The sequence below is a fragment of the Suillus paluster genome (genome assembly GCF_016628075.1).
Source record: "Suillus paluster strain FC165 chromosome Unknown EDB91scaffold_30, whole genome shotgun sequence".
Taxonomy (NCBI): Eukaryota; Fungi; Basidiomycota; class Agaricomycetes; order Boletales; family Suillaceae; genus Suillus; species Suillus paluster.
Window position 1 is genome coordinate 191,471 of NW_024537590.1, and position 15,144 is coordinate 206,614.

The 15,144-nt window shown below is 47.1% G+C and overlaps 2 protein-coding genes across 2 annotated transcripts; both read right to left on the reverse strand.

Moving 5' to 3' along the window:
- Window positions 1-8,863: 8,863 nt before the first annotated feature.
- EDB91DRAFT_1082582 (uncharacterized protein) lies at window positions 8,864-12,479 on the reverse strand (the record flags this gene model as incomplete). Its single annotated transcript, XM_041315508.1, has 14 exons — window positions 8,864-9,180; window positions 9,253-9,309; window positions 9,391-9,723; window positions 9,774-9,827; window positions 9,914-10,009; window positions 10,097-10,115; window positions 10,171-10,373; window positions 10,465-10,571; window positions 10,837-10,947; window positions 11,042-11,224; window positions 11,266-11,543; window positions 11,593-12,108; window positions 12,159-12,181; window positions 12,314-12,479. The coding sequence occupies 14 exons, from the start codon at window positions 12,477-12,479 to the stop codon at window positions 8,864-8,866; spliced, it is 2,463 nt and encodes an 820-aa protein (XP_041176581.1).
- A 360-nt stretch (window positions 12,480-12,839) lies between these two features.
- Window positions 12,840-13,721, reverse strand: EDB91DRAFT_1237655 (uncharacterized protein; the record flags this gene model as incomplete). Its single annotated transcript, XM_041321608.1, has 5 exons — window positions 12,840-13,055; window positions 13,089-13,193; window positions 13,233-13,330; window positions 13,374-13,517; window positions 13,565-13,721. The coding sequence occupies 5 exons, from the start codon at window positions 13,719-13,721 to the stop codon at window positions 12,840-12,842; spliced, it is 720 nt and encodes a 239-aa protein (XP_041176582.1).
- Between the last annotated feature and the right edge of the window lie 1,423 nt (window positions 13,722-15,144).

Consider the following 15,144-nt stretch of genomic DNA (forward strand, 5'->3'; position numbering starts at 1 on the left):
ATCAAGGCTAAGTACCGAAGAGGTAACTTAGAATCAAGTCAGATGTTTCAGAGGAAAACCAGCGTAGGTTAAGCTGAAGAATCAGCGTCACCTAGCCAGGGTTTATATAGGATACTGGGTACAGGGTGTGACGTAATAATAGGTATGTATCAGTAAGCACATGCGTAAGCAATGAGGCGTCTGAGTAATACCGAACTAAATATAGCATGATAAGAGACATGCGTAGTAAGTGTGGATCAAGGGAAAAAGAAGCAAGATAGCACAGCCGTAACATCACCCCCTTCTTACGTGGAAAATCCCAGATTTTCATTCAAGACCACGACGCCGATCATCCTCAGTTCCTCCTAGTCCATCTAGGGCTTCAAAGAAACCTCTTTCCTCCATAAGAATCAACGTCAATTGTTGAAGCTTCTCTTTGATGTCTCGGATGCTATAATCAAGAGAGAAGAGTTCATCTTCTCTGTACTCGGCATTATGCCTTTCCAAGGTATTCTCGAGACGATCTCCAAGTTGGTAGAGGTCGTAGAGGGCATTAAGAGCGGGTTCCGTGTCAATAGTGTCTTTGATGGGGTTTTTGAAGAGTTTGGATGACAGCATGATCCTACGACAAAGTCTACGATCTTCAAGATCGGACAAGTAGGGGTCAGTTGCTACTCTCCAGGGAGCTGCTCGTCTACGAGCTGCAATGCGCTCACGGTTACGGATAGTGATGGGACTAGCAGGGGTATCGATAAATGTGGGGATAACTGGTTCGTTAAATATTTGATACGGGGACGATTGTCCCGACGGCGGCATGGGAGAAGTCGGACGAGGGGGTTCAGGAGAGTTCCTCTGACTGATAGTCATATAGTGAGGTCGAGGGGAGAAGACGGGGAATCTGAGGTTAGGAATGGGGACATTCGGGGCACTGTTGTGCGTGATGACAAGATTTATGTCTTTGTCACTGGAAGAGATATAGTTGCGTCCACCGGTAGAGGGCATGGTCTGAATGGTTGAGTGATGATGGTTCGAGTTGAGAGGGGAATAAGTCGATGTGCCTGCTTATATCTGTTCAAGATTTCAGCGGAGTTGGTTAAATCAGACTCCGACAACCATTCATTATTGGCCAATGGGTAACCCTTCCATTTGACAAGGAAGCGTCGTCGTGAGAGAGTTCCTTTATGTCCGAGGATGGCTTCTACCTCGTGTTCTTCTTCTCTGTCAATTAGGTCAGGAGGTGGCGACGGGAAATTAGGACTGTGTTCTTCGTTCTCACGATAAGGGGTAAGAAGTGCTGCGTGGAATACCGGATGAACACGCCATTGGCTCGGGAGTTTTAGATGGTATGTGACTGGTCCGAGGACTTCTGAGATAAGGAAGGGTCCTTCTCTCTTGGGTGCTAATTTCCTGTTGGGGTAATTGAGATGAAGGTTCTTTGCTTCTAGCCAAACCTTGTCACCTTTCTTAAAGGGTGTGAATGATTGGGTGATTCTTTGTCTCATGGTTTGTCTAGCGAGTTCGTGTGAAGATAAGGCTTTTTCTTGAGCTTTCTGGAGTTCTGATATTCTCGCTTTGACGGCTGGGAGATCCGATTTCTTGGTAGCCAATGGTAATGCTTGAGGGTGATACCCCATCATGAGATAGAAGGGAGAAGCATTTCGTGCGGAATGATGTCGGGAGTTGTGTACAAATTCTGCCATGGGAAGTTTCTCTGACCATGAGGTCTGATCATTCGCACAGAAGATGCGAAGGTACACTTCTAATTCTTGGTTTACTCATTCGGTTTCTCCATCTGTTTGTGGGTGGAAGGCGGTCGAGAGTGCGATTTTGTATCTGAGAAGTCGTCCTAGTTCTTGCGCAAACTTAGCTGCAAACTGAGGTCCTCTGTCAGAGATGATCTTGTCATAGAGTCCGAAGCGTGTATAGACGCGGTTGAAGAATATGTCGGCAACTCCTTCTGCATCAATCGTCTTGTTGCAAGGCGTGAGTACCACCCCCTTCGTAAGCCCATGGTCTACCACAACCATGATAGAGTCGAAACCATTCGATGGAGGAAGGTCTACGATGAGGTCAATGGAGCATTGGGCAAAGGGGTGGGATGAAGTGGGGGCGGGAATAGGACAAAGTGGCGGCGTTGTAGGATGAGTGTTGACCTTATTCTGCTGGCACACAGCACAACCTTCGACATACTTGCGAACAAAGGTGGGAAGGCCTGGCCACCAGTAGTCACGAGAGAGGATTTCTTGAGTTTTAAAATGACCAGGGTGGCCGGCAGTAGGGGAATCATGATGCAAGGAGATCAGTTCTTTCCGTAGAGGACCCGGAGGGACGTAGTTTCGACCTTTGAAGGTAAGGATAGCATCGGAAAAGGTCCAATCAGAGAGTGCCGATTTCATAGGGAGGGGTAGGGAGGGATTAGAAAGGGCATCGATGGTTTGCTGAACTACGGGATCTACCGAGGAAGAAATGCGAAGTTTCTCCTGCATGGAGTTGTCAATGAGGTTAATTAATAGTCCATTGGGGAGGACAGTGACATCGGAATTGTCCTTAGCGTCAATGGGAATATGATCAGGTCTGCAGGATAGGGAATCTGGAACAGAAAGGTCTTTGCCAGGTACATGTTGGAGCTGAAGGTCAAATTGAGAGAGGAACAGGAGCCAATGAGCTTGTCGACGATTAAGTTGTTGGGCTTGGCAGAAGTAAGTCAAATTCTTGTGGTCGGTCATGACAAGAACTGGGAAAGGGGATCCTTCGAGGTAGTGACGCCAAGCCTCCAACGCTCATATGATAGCTAACAGTTCCCGGTCAAAGATTTGATAGTTCCGTTCTGCCGGGGAGAAGGTTTGCGAGAGGTAAGAGCAGGGGTGCCAGTCACCATTAGAGTCTTTTTGAAGAAGAACACCACCGGTAGCATAGAGAGATGCATCAACGGCGATTGCGAACGGTGCGTCTTTGTCAGGGATGGAAAGTATGGGAGCAGAGAGGAATCGGTTCTTCAAGTCGGTAAACGCCTTATCACAAGCTGATGACCAATCAAAGATAGCATCTTTCTTCGTAAGGTCAATGAGTGGTCATGTGATAGTTGAATAGTCGGCAATGAATCGGCGATAAAAATTGGTGAATCCCAAAAACGATCGAACATGTTTGACTGTCGTGGGTTGTTCCCATTTGACTACTCCGTCTAGTTTGACTTTGTCCATGCAAATTTGTCCAGGACGGATGAGGAGACCAAGGTATTCGACTTCAGTGGTGTCGAAGACACATTTTTCGGGTTTGAGGGAGAGCTGGTGATCACGAAGTCGTTGTAGTACCCGCATTGTTCGCTCATGATGGGATTCAAGGTCTTTGGAAAAGATTAAGATATCGTCCATATAGATGACCATCCAACCTTCGTCTATCATGTCGGAGAAAATGTCGTTCATCATTGCCTGGAATGTTGCAGGGGTGTTGTATAGACCGAAGAACATGACCGTTGGTTCGAAGAGTCCTCTTGATGTTTTGAATGCTGCTTTCCATCTATCTGGACCATGAATTCTGACATTGTTATATCCGGCGCGAACGTCCATTTTAGTGAAGATGGTTGCACCCTTCAACTTGTCAATAAGGTCGGGAATGTGAGGAAGTGGATATGCGTCTTTTACAGTTGCATCGTTGAGTCTTCTATAGTCTTGGCATGGGCGAAGGGATCTGTCTTTCTTTCCTACGAAGAAGAAAGGAGATGCTTGTGGAGATTGAGATGGTATGATAGTTCCTTTTGCCAGATGTTCGTCTACGAATTCATTCATCGCCTTTTCTTCCGGTGCAGACAATGGATAGATTTTGCGAGAGCGTGGTTCGAAATCGGGTTTCAGTTTTATCTTATGGTCGAAGGGTCGAGACGGTGGTAGGGTATCCATGGCTGCTTTGTCGAAGACGTCCTTGTACATATGGAAAACTTCGGGTACAAGTTCTTCGAACGTCTTTGGCTTTTCCTTTGCATATGCTTCTTGTGCCAGTTGTTGAGCGACATTTGCAGCCTTTTGTACAGGGAGAGGAGAGAACATGAATCGAGCGGAGTTAGGAACTTTAGAGATTCTATTCATTCGAGACAGGAAAGAGAAGGTAGTGGAGATGTGTTCTTGCGTGAGTGGCGAGTCGAAATCGATTTTCTCATACATTCCCACAAATGCTTCTCCTTTAACGTAAGCGATAAGAACTTCGTCATCTTGCAGTTCTTCTATTATTTCTTCTTGATCTTCTTCTTCTTCGGGTAGAAGTTCTGGTTGTTCCTCGGGGTTTTCTTCCGAGGATATGTATGCTTCTTCGTCTTCGACTTCTTCTATTCTTGGTTGCATAGAAGCATGTTTGTTTCTATCTGAGATAAGGGTTTGAATCATGATTGGGTCTTCTTCTAGCGAGATTTTGCTTTTAGCCCAGTCTATTGTTGGATTTTCGTTCTTGAGCCAGGGAAGTCCGAGGATGATGTCTTCGCGTCCTAGAGAGGTAATAAGGAAGGTAGTGAACATGGTTCGACCACCTGCTGAGAAGAATAGATTGCAGGCTTTACTAATGGTTCCTGCTTTGTTCTTTGTTCCATCCACGTTCCGGACTTCGATTTGTGAAGAGAGATTGTGAGTTGAGAAATTGTTCTTTCGTACGTATTTCCAGTCAATGAATGTTCCAGCGGCACCCGAATCAATTAGGGCGGCTGCTTCGGCGGTTTTATCGGACTTGCAGGATTCGATCGAAATAGGAATGCACATAGAATTTGAATCGCCTACAGAAGATACAATGAGTCCGATAGATGTACTAGGGGTTTCCGATGCCGGTCCGGTCTCCCCATTTAGAAATCCTTCTTAGAAGAAGAAGGTACTTTCGACGCTTTCCAAGCTTTCCAAGCGAGGAATTCCTGATACTCTGCATCTTGATCGTCTTGTTCGATCTTGGTTTCACGGACCGGTCGTCCGGCTGGTTTCTGCCAACCGGGGGCAGATTCTCTGTGGTTAGGGCAGTCTTTCATAAGCCCTTTCTTTCCACACTTGAAACAGAGTCCTAATTTGCGACATCTGTCTTGTTCAGATCGAGAAAGTCGCGCGTTGCGAACTGTAGTTGTTTCTTCTTCGTTGATGTCGACCTTGTCTATGTCCATTGCATACAGGTCGTTCTTCTTTGAGAAGCCTCCTCCGGAGTTCATGAGGAGTCTTCTAGATTCATATTCTCTAGCAGCTTCAATCCATTCTTTGATATTGGCGGGCATCTTTTCTCTCATGAGAATCGCTTCTTGGACTTCTTTCTTAAGTCCTTGTCTGAAACACGTTGTTTCGACGTCTGCGTCTACGCATCGAGCTGCTGCCGAGATTCGCTTAAAGTAGGCGATGTATGCCGAGATGGTAGAGGTTTGTTTCGCTCTCATCATTACGTTGACGGCGGTGAGTGTGTCGTTCTTAGGGTAGAACACTGATTGGAATTCATCAATGAATTCATCCCATTTCCCCATAGGGGTCGCGGTATCATGTTTCCAATTGATCCATCCAGTGGCCCATTGTTGAGCGTGTCCTTTGGTCATGAATGACGTTGCGAATGCGATGCATTTTTCATGGTTGTTGTAAACATCTTTGTTTATGGTGATATATGTGGAAACAGTTGTCCACCAGGCCTTAGCCTGTTTCTGTGCACCATCAAAGTTAGGTGGTCGGTTCAAGTTGAGTTCACCCATTTTCTTAGGTGGTGGTCTAGGTACGGATGGGGGAGGCGGAGTCGGGGATCTGGGTGGTGGGTTCGATGGTCCTGGTTGATCAGGTCCGTATCCGTCAATGTATTCGTTATTGTCTTGTTGGATAGGAGAGCCTGGTTCAGAGAAATGCTCTTCTTCTTGGTCTGACTCCGAGGAGTACTGTCATTGTTCTCTATAAGCCACGATGTGTTGTGACGACTACTAGGGTAGCGTCGTCTTGTGATAGAGCTTAACCTTTTGTTACGCCGAAGTATAACACAGGCAAACAATAGTCAATAAGACCAAAGGTCTATCAATATGTTCAAGACAACAGTCTTAAGAACGTCCAAAGTCAAATCAAGGCTAAGTACCGAAGAGGTAACTTAGAATCAAGTCAGATGTTTCAGAGGAAAACCAGCGTAGGTTAAGCTGAAGAATCAGCGTCACCTAGCCAGGGTTTATATAGGATACTGGGTACAGGGTGTGACGTAATAATAGGTATGTATCAGTAAGCACATGCGTAAGCAATGAGGCGTCTGAGTAATACCGAACTAAATATAGCATGATAAGAGACATGCGTAGTAAGTGTGGATCAAGGGAAAAAGAAGCAAGATAGCACAGCCGTAACAGGCCCCAGATCAAGCAAGGCACCCTCATTTGATGGCGAAACATCCGAGCTTCTGGAGTTCTTTGAACTCTTTGAAGACTTAGCCGCTTCCTGTGCACTTATGGATGAACAGAAGTGCAGGACTATAGTTCGATATACGGACATTCTGACAAAGTGATTTTGGGTCTCGCTGACCGGATATGAATGTAAGGATTATGCTGCCTTCAAAAAGGACATCCTCGCAACATATCCCCACACGTGTCAGGGTAGACATTGTACAATCTGTGACTTAGAACGAGTTGTCCTCAACGCGGCAGATTCTGACATTTCCACGGAGACAGAGCTCCTTCAGTATTATCGCCAATTCCGTCCTATTGCTGTATGGTTAGAAGCTAACTCAAAGATCTCAGCTCATGAATGTGATCGGTATTTTTGGCAAGGGCTTCCTCACTCAGTGCGACAAGCTATTGACCGACGCCTTCAACTCAAAGAAGCTAACTACACACGGAATGAGGTACCTGACTTTGAGAAAGTTCTAGAGGCTGGGAAATTCGTGTTTTCGGATGATGCCTTTGATGCAGATCTAAATGAACCCATAGCAACCAGGATTAGATCCATACGAGAGTCTAGAAATGTGCCTCGAACAGGCTGAGCGAAAGTCGCTGCAATGGAGGATTCAGATGAAGAAGATGAGAGAAAAGACGTATGGCGAGAAGTACAGATGAAACATGTAGCCTTCTCTCCTCCTCCAGCCCTGCTAGATCGACAATGAACAAAGTTGAAGATCTTGCTTGGAAGATGCACAGCCTCAATATCGAAGATGTGGCCTATGCAGAATGTTACACGCATCTCGTCTGCCTCGCCCCAGCTGCAGCTCAAGCATGGGCACCCCCAAAATTGCATCACCTCATCAGTACCGCCCCAGCTCAGGCCCCATTATCATACCTCCCTCTCCCTCCCCTTCCACCTTCCTCTGCTCATCAATCAAACCTGACATGCTTTTTCTGCAGCGGCTCTCACGTCATGCGCACTTGTTCAATCGCGGGAGAGTACCTACAAGCCGGACAAATTATCCGGGACAGACATTTCTTCACATATCCCGACCAATCTCATATACGATGTTCATGGAACGAGACGTTAAAGCAAGCTATTGACACTAGATATGCTATTCCCGCACCTTCAATGCCCATGACTGGATGCAACCCCATTCCCATAGACAACTCCACTGAAATCCCCTCCTCCGCCTTTATATCTGAATCTTACCTTCTGCAATGTACTCCTGTCACCGAGAAGCACGCCACCATAGTTACTGTTGAGGAAGAAGATGATGAGCGAGAAAAAGTGTTAGCCAGGTCAAAAGCAAAAGCCACACGAAGCACAGAAGAAGTTCCCATCAAGAAGCACGTCTCCTTGCCAGTGTCTATTCCATTACCCCCTATCCAAGTCCCCATAGCAGATCCCCCTTCCTTCACCTATGAGTCCAAAGCAGCCATTCCAGACGCAGTATCATGTATCCACCAGAACACGCTCGACACCGCTATTCCCAATGTTTCCATTGCCGACCTCCTTGCAAATAGTCCAGACCTCCGCAAAGAAGCCGCAGAACACTGCCACAAGCGCCAAGCTGCCATTTTGTTACCCATCACTCTCGCTACTGCTGCCATTACTCCTCCACCTTATCTGAGCACACGCAACAAGTCAGCTCTCGCATGCGACAAGAATCAGAAAGGATGGGATCGCAATGATTATTTTCCACCACTTGTTCCCCCAAAGTCAACAGCTTCACATCCAAGTTCAAGTTTGTGGCCCTGCCCCGCTTCATTTCATCGCTTACCATCTCACCGACATTGACAGTTCTGTCTCCAAACTCAAATTCGCCCTTTTCGTCTCATTCCTTACCACCCTCGTTCTCTTGACATCACCCAATATCTCAATATTGAAGATCTTGCTGGTACCGTCACCATTGAAATCTAGATGCTGTTGTGAGTTATAACGAGTGGGAGCTGACTGCACGCTAATAAAACAAGTATAATCTCAGTCTCTTGAAAAAAGCTCGGTATAACGAGCTATGTACCTAATAAAACAAGTATACTAATGACTCATTAGTTTAGTTTTCTGATCGATATAACAATACTAATAACTCACATCTCAGTCTCTTGAAAGAAGCTGAGATGCGCTCATGCTACTGCTGGCGTTTATATAGTAAGTTGCACCTATTACTCCCACCTTTCCAATATAGTAAAGTGGTACCTAAGACGTCTACTCACCCTTATATTAAGCCAAAAAGCATTATTTGTGAGGACCAGCAGTCTAGACCAGCAAATCAACGTCACTTAGAACATTAAGTATTGTTAGCCTTGGGTAGCACGTGGGAAAGCTGACACAAGCACTATATTCAGTAATAGCGCGCCACCACTGTTGCCGCCAATGCTCCGCTCATCGTTGTGCACAACGAGCTCAACAACGAGCTCAGTTCTGCTCCATTTTGGGCGCGTTTTTATATATAACAATTTTATTTTCAATATAATGCATTCAAACAGTATATAGGACCTATACAATGGGCAAATAAATTGTAATGCAGTGTATTAAACATTATCCATGTCCTCCCACCCGTTCTCCTCATCCGAATCTACCACCGCAGCACTCTTTGCCCCTCTTTTCAACTTACGAGACTTCCTCGATGCTGCATAGAGCGCCGCTTTTTCAGTGGGCTTCCTCTTCCGCTTCAACAGTGCTCTATCAGTGGCACATTGTGTATGGTTTGTCAATGCCGCAGTTGTCATGTTTGATACAGAGGGAGTTGGTAAGAATGGATTGCCAATTGGCAGCTGAGTGTTGGGTAGATGCGGTTCCATGTGTGACCTGCTAGGTGTTGTGGCGACTGGAGGAGATGGTGCGGAGACTGTTCGGGATAGGAGGGGCTGAAAAATAGCAGAAAGTCAGTAGTAATAATGTACACAGTTAAAATAACTACCTTGAAGGGCAGGATCAACAATATCATCAGTGATCTCGCTAGTACGAGGGGCTGGACCTAAGTCATTGTTGCAAGTGGGTGTTGTAGGAGAAGATGGCGTGGGGATGGGAAGATGATCTGTCTAGTCAGCAGAACCACCAATTCCATTGCCCTCGTATGGGTCATTGTCATCGATGGGGATGACAGGGCTCTCCTCCGGTTCTTGATCTACCTTGTTCGGGGTCAAAATCTCACCCACCTCGATGCGTTTCATACGCTCATCAGCTTCCTGTCTTGTAATTCGAACAAACTTGCACTTCCTATCGGAAACTGCCTGTGCAAGAGCCTCTAGTGGGCCAACTCTGCCTTTCAGATTGCTGGGGTTACCCCATTCATTGTGGCACCACCCAATCAGCTTGACTAGATGCTCCTGAACCATGCGTTCATAGCGGACAAACTCTAGCGTGGTGTTTGCGTTCTCAGTAACCTCAACTATTTAAATAGATTAGCGGACTATAGACAAGGACTACCAAAATTTATACCTATACTTTCATTTAGACCGCTTCGTATGCCTTGCTTGGCAGCCAACTTGCGGTCTAAATAACTCATAGAAAGAACTAAAGAGGGAGAGAGAAATTGGCATTAATAACAAGAAAGTATCCAGCAAACTGAAATTTTTTACCATTTTGTGGCGCAAGTCCAGCGAGCACGGTGGATTCCATCTTAATGCCAAGTTTCATTGGATCCTCCCGCAGAAGTGTACGAACAAAGTGAGATACTACATCACTTGTAAGGTGTACTTTCAGTAGCATGTTGAGGTTAGATGAACTTCACACAGTGACAATTAATGTTTCTGTGCCCACACATTCCTTCAGCGCTTCAGCCTGTGCCGAGACAAGTCAGATTTTGAACTGTGAGCTAAGAACATTTAGGACTGACCTCGCTGACCATGGCTGCAAAGCTATGATTTACCTCCACGAGATGAGTATGAGATGTTATGTTCACCGGCTTGCTCACTCCTGACATTTTGATTTTTTTGAATTCCTCCACCATTTTGGCGCACTGCTCAAGTGTAAGTTGGTGATATTCGCTTGTCTCCTTAGTGATGGCATGAAGGTTGGCTCGTTGGCCTATGTCTTTATCTATTGGCAATGAATCAGTTGAGTCTATTCTGTAGCATCAGAGAACATACCGGCATTGAATTTTCCACTTTTGAAATGGAGAAAGGCGGACCATGCACTTGTCTTGCTGCGCCGCTTTCTCCATAAGGCTGAGCCAATGTAAAGCTTTTCCAGGTAACGTCGACGGTTTCTGCCAAAACGACGAGCCAAATCTGTGGCCTGTTCATCAATATATGTAAGTATGTCATCCACTGCAGCATCCTCATCTGCCTGTTTTTCACGCTGTCAGGCTGTCAAAGCTTGTCTTGCTTCTGGAGACAGCTTTGGACCCTTCCTGCGTGCATAGTTGCGACCTATGATGCACCGCTTGCTACTCAGGAATACTGCTCAAACCATAGTAGAAGAGGAGGGGAATCTCAGAAATGAACATTCATTCATGTTAGCGAAGTATTACATTGCGAAAAAAACAAAGTGAAGCGATCACTTCCCAACAGTGCCACCCAACACGTTCCAGTCCTCCCACATTGCAGCTGATATTTGAAGAGCTTCAGGCTCAGAGCTAATATTGCCCCTCTTGGCTAGCTCGGAAGCCCACCTATCAGGGACACATGAATTGAAAACCTCACAGCAGGTATTATGAAGGGTGTCACTGTAACCCAATTCCTCCAGTGTGGCATGAGTGTTTGGACCAAATGGCAGAAGAAGATCCCCTGGAATTGAATACATAGACCCCGACCGTGATGATGAAGAGACGAGTGGCACTGAACGGTTTGTCGAACGAGTTGGCAAGCTTGCTGATGAAGCACCCAAAGGCGTGCATGACGGCAGTGGTGAAACACCCAAAGACATGCGTGACGGCAGTGGTGAAACACCTGAAGACATGCGTAATGGCAGTGGTGAAATGCCTGAAGACATGTGTGACTGTGGTGGCTTCGATGGTGTCTGAGCCACATGAACTGTCCTGGATGTCGAACGAGCTGGAGCAACAGTAGGCGTAGTAGTGGACGTTGGACAAACTGGAGTAACAGTAGGCATAGTAGTGGATGTTGAACGAGCCGGAGTAACAGTAGGCATAGGAGATTCAAAAGGGGAATCAGGGTCAACCCTCACAAGCATAGCCTCATAAGCCAATGGAGGAATCGGATAGGGACGCGAACTGTCCCTGAGCGTGAGGCGTTGGAGCTGGTCATCCTACAAACCGACATTAGTCACACATAAACTTTAAGATGATCTCACTTACAAGATCAAGAGCGTGATCTCTTGATGGAGCGTGCCTAGATAATGTTATCTGCTGATTTGTCCACCGAATTGTTGGAGTTACAGAAGTGGTGGACAAGAATGGCACCATTGAGTTGGTTGTTCGTTGAGTGGAAATGACATGCTCGAGGCAACCAAAAGGCCATCCAAGGATATTGAAATCAGATGAGCAAGTGCCACTGGAAGGTAATGGAACAAGGGGAAGGGAATCATAGTCTGGGATATCTGATGAGCTGCGCCTGAGCTCCTTCTTCCATCCATGTGCAAGATGAGCTTCCCGGAAAGACTGTGCAACCGGTAGAGCACACCCCTCAACAAACATCTGCGTGATTTCTGCAATGGGCTGATGACATTGTAAGGGTTCAGCGAGGAGCTTCAGATTGAGATAAAGCGACACAGAAAGATCTTGAGGTTGCAGATCTGTTAATGGTGCTGTTGCACCTGGGTGGTGTACTAGGCAGAGAGTAACACCACCAGACAGGCAGTCAAGAACGGTGCACTGAAACAAAATCATTGAATGATGAACAGGTAAATGAAGACACAACATACCAGGTCGTATATTAATTTTTGCACTTGAAACAGATGATTAGCTCTCTCTCATGAGGCTACTTGTTTATCGTTGTTTGTCATGCCCTCAAATGTGTTGCTCAGGAAGTGCTCTGCTGTTAAAGGATGGAAGCCTCAGTCTGATCGAAGATGATCACTGTCGCTGTGAGCTCCATGCGCTGACATGGCAATTATAGCTGAGAGCCAGCAATCTGACATGCCTGTGATGTTGGCAAGTTCTATAGGGTGAGAGAGTGTTTTGAGTAGAGTACTTATGCCATCCATAGTGGGTGGCTGATTGAAGGCACTTGTCGACCAGTTCATGGCAGGATGTAAAACAATGCAGTGGCTGAATGCTGAGCGTGCAGTACATCTACATACGGCAATTTACATGAGTATTCAAACTTCAAAGTAATCTTACCCACCACTCATCAGAATCAGTATTCTGAGTCTTAGTTCCCGTCTCTCGCCTTACACATTGTGTCAGAAGTCTGGCCATATATGTTACATGTACATTTGATCTACCTTGTTGTATCGGAAACAGGTCTCTGAGTCATATACACCATGTTACTTTGCAATGTCAGAATCACCAGGTCTTGTTAACACCATTTAATTCACCATGATAAAAATGCATCTTGTATACACAACATTCTACCTTGACATGCAATGTAATTGTAAGCTAAGCTATACCTCATCTGTGCCTACCGGTCCATCATGAAGCTGCTCAAAAAAGTCTTCCATCAAAGTCTGCTGCTTGCCATCAGGATCATCATATGCATCATCATCTACATTTCGGTCATTGATATCAGCCTCGGGTTGGGCTTGTAGTGGAGTGCTGTCCATGTGACCAACTCGTGTTCCTGCAGCTCTGCTGCCAGAATATCCTGGAAGTGCCTCTATCTGCACAATGCGGGACAAGTGAAAAGCATTCACAGAGCAGATATGATCCCAGCGGCGCTGAACTTCCCCTGCAAGAGGGGGATCAGATATACGAAGTTGCACAATTATCACTGGGAAATTAATGGTATCATCTTGAATCTTTGTGTGAAGTCATGTGATCTCAACATTGCAGCGCACAATCTCCTCCTTGGATCGTTGCAGGTCAAAGTATTTTGCAGAGGCTTGGCGATTACGAGGAATCGCCCAACATTTATCTTGCAGCTGATTATCCGTATCTCAAAGGAGATCAAATTCGGCAAGCTGTGAGAATTCGACTACCTGTTCCCAAGTGATTGGTGGTCAGGGGGGGGGGGGGGGGGGGGTTGAGTTGAGCTGCGTACTTGTTGTAGCGGTTCAGTGCATTCCGGATTACAGTCGCACAAGTCTTCAGAGCTTTTGCAATCTGTGTTCGTAGCTTATAACCTGAAAAACATATGTTAGAGCGTGATCCTGTAATATTGAGAGCTTACATAAACCGCTCATTTGAAGCTTCATAAGTTCAAGCAGCCGCATTACTACAAGACGCTCCACGTCATCAACAGCTTTATGGTACTGCACGTTAGCAATACGTGATTGCACTCTCACACGTTCAGGGTGAGTCGTCATCCATCTCTCCTCGATCCCCATGTGAGTTTCAAAATCATCAACTACTTGACCTTTCAGCTCCATCTTGTTCTGGGCTGTGGTGTGGCGGCGGCGGATGTTGGCAATATCCTTGTTTGTGAATCTGTCATATACTGGATCTGAGTACCCCCAGTACCTCCTATGAGCATCCCCACTGCTGGCCTGACCCCCTGTTTCCCTGTCCGCTTCATTCCTCCTTCCCTGACAATGCATGAAGTGCATCTCAGCAGGATGAACCCTGCTACCTCCGCCCGACTCCGTTCTGCTCTTCCGACATTACCCCTATGTCCTCTGACCCCATACCCCTTCCATCCGACCCTATCTGGGGTTCCGCTCCTCCGCCCTTCCGCTTCCCCGCTTCCCCATTCCTCCATCCCACTGGTTCTGCTGTTCCGTCGTTCCTACATTCCTCCAATCCCCCATTCCTCCACTCGTCTGACTTCCCATGCGTCGGAACTAAACCCCACACTCTCGCATCCATCCCCTCCATTCCGCTCTGCGTCGGGCTTCATCCAAGCAGTCCCTTCCGCTCCACTTCTACTGTTGGTTCCAACCGCAGTGGTCTCCCACCTCCCTCCTGTCAGGCGGAACAACCCCTGCCCGATGTTCCCGTGCTCACCTAGTAGTCTGTCAGTCCTCCTTCAGAGGACCCCCATTCCAATGTCCTGTCGGAACCCATAGAATTCGTGTCGGACTACATTCTGAAATTAGGGGCACATACTCGGGTAAGGGGCGCAGCGCACGAGCTGAAGCCAAGCCCCTCAGACTCCGCTTTACCCCTGAGCACGGTCTTAACAGTGTGTCATACCAGATGGATTCTGTTAAGACCGTGCTCGGGGTAAAGTGGAGTCTGGGGGGCTTGGCTTCAGCTCGTACACTGCGCCCCTTACCCGAGTACGTGCCCCTAATTTTGGGATGTAGTCTGATGCGAGTTCTATGGGTTTCAACAGGATGTTGGAATGGGGATCCTCTGAAGGAGGACCGTCGGACTACTAGGTGAGCGCAGGAAAGTCGGGTGGGGGTTCCGCCCGACAGGAGAGAGGTGGGGACTACTGGGGTCGGAACCCACAGTAGGAACGGAGCGGGAGGAACTGCTCGGATGAAGTCTGAGGCAGAGCAGAATGGAGGGGGCGGATATGAGGGAGTGCAGGGATCAGATCCGATGCGCGGGAAAGTGCAGCTGATGCACGGGGAGTCGGATGAGCAGAGGAACGGGGGGATGGAGGAACAGTGGAACCCACAGGATAGCAGAACCCACAGAATAGCGGAACTCGCGGAATAGCGGAACTCGTGGAATAGCGGAACCCACTGAATAGCGGAACCAGCGGAACCAGTGGGACGGAGGAACAGGGAAGCGGGGAAGCAGAGGGTCGGAGGATCAGAGGACAGCCGACCTAGGGAGTCAATCCCCTAGGCCAGGGAACAG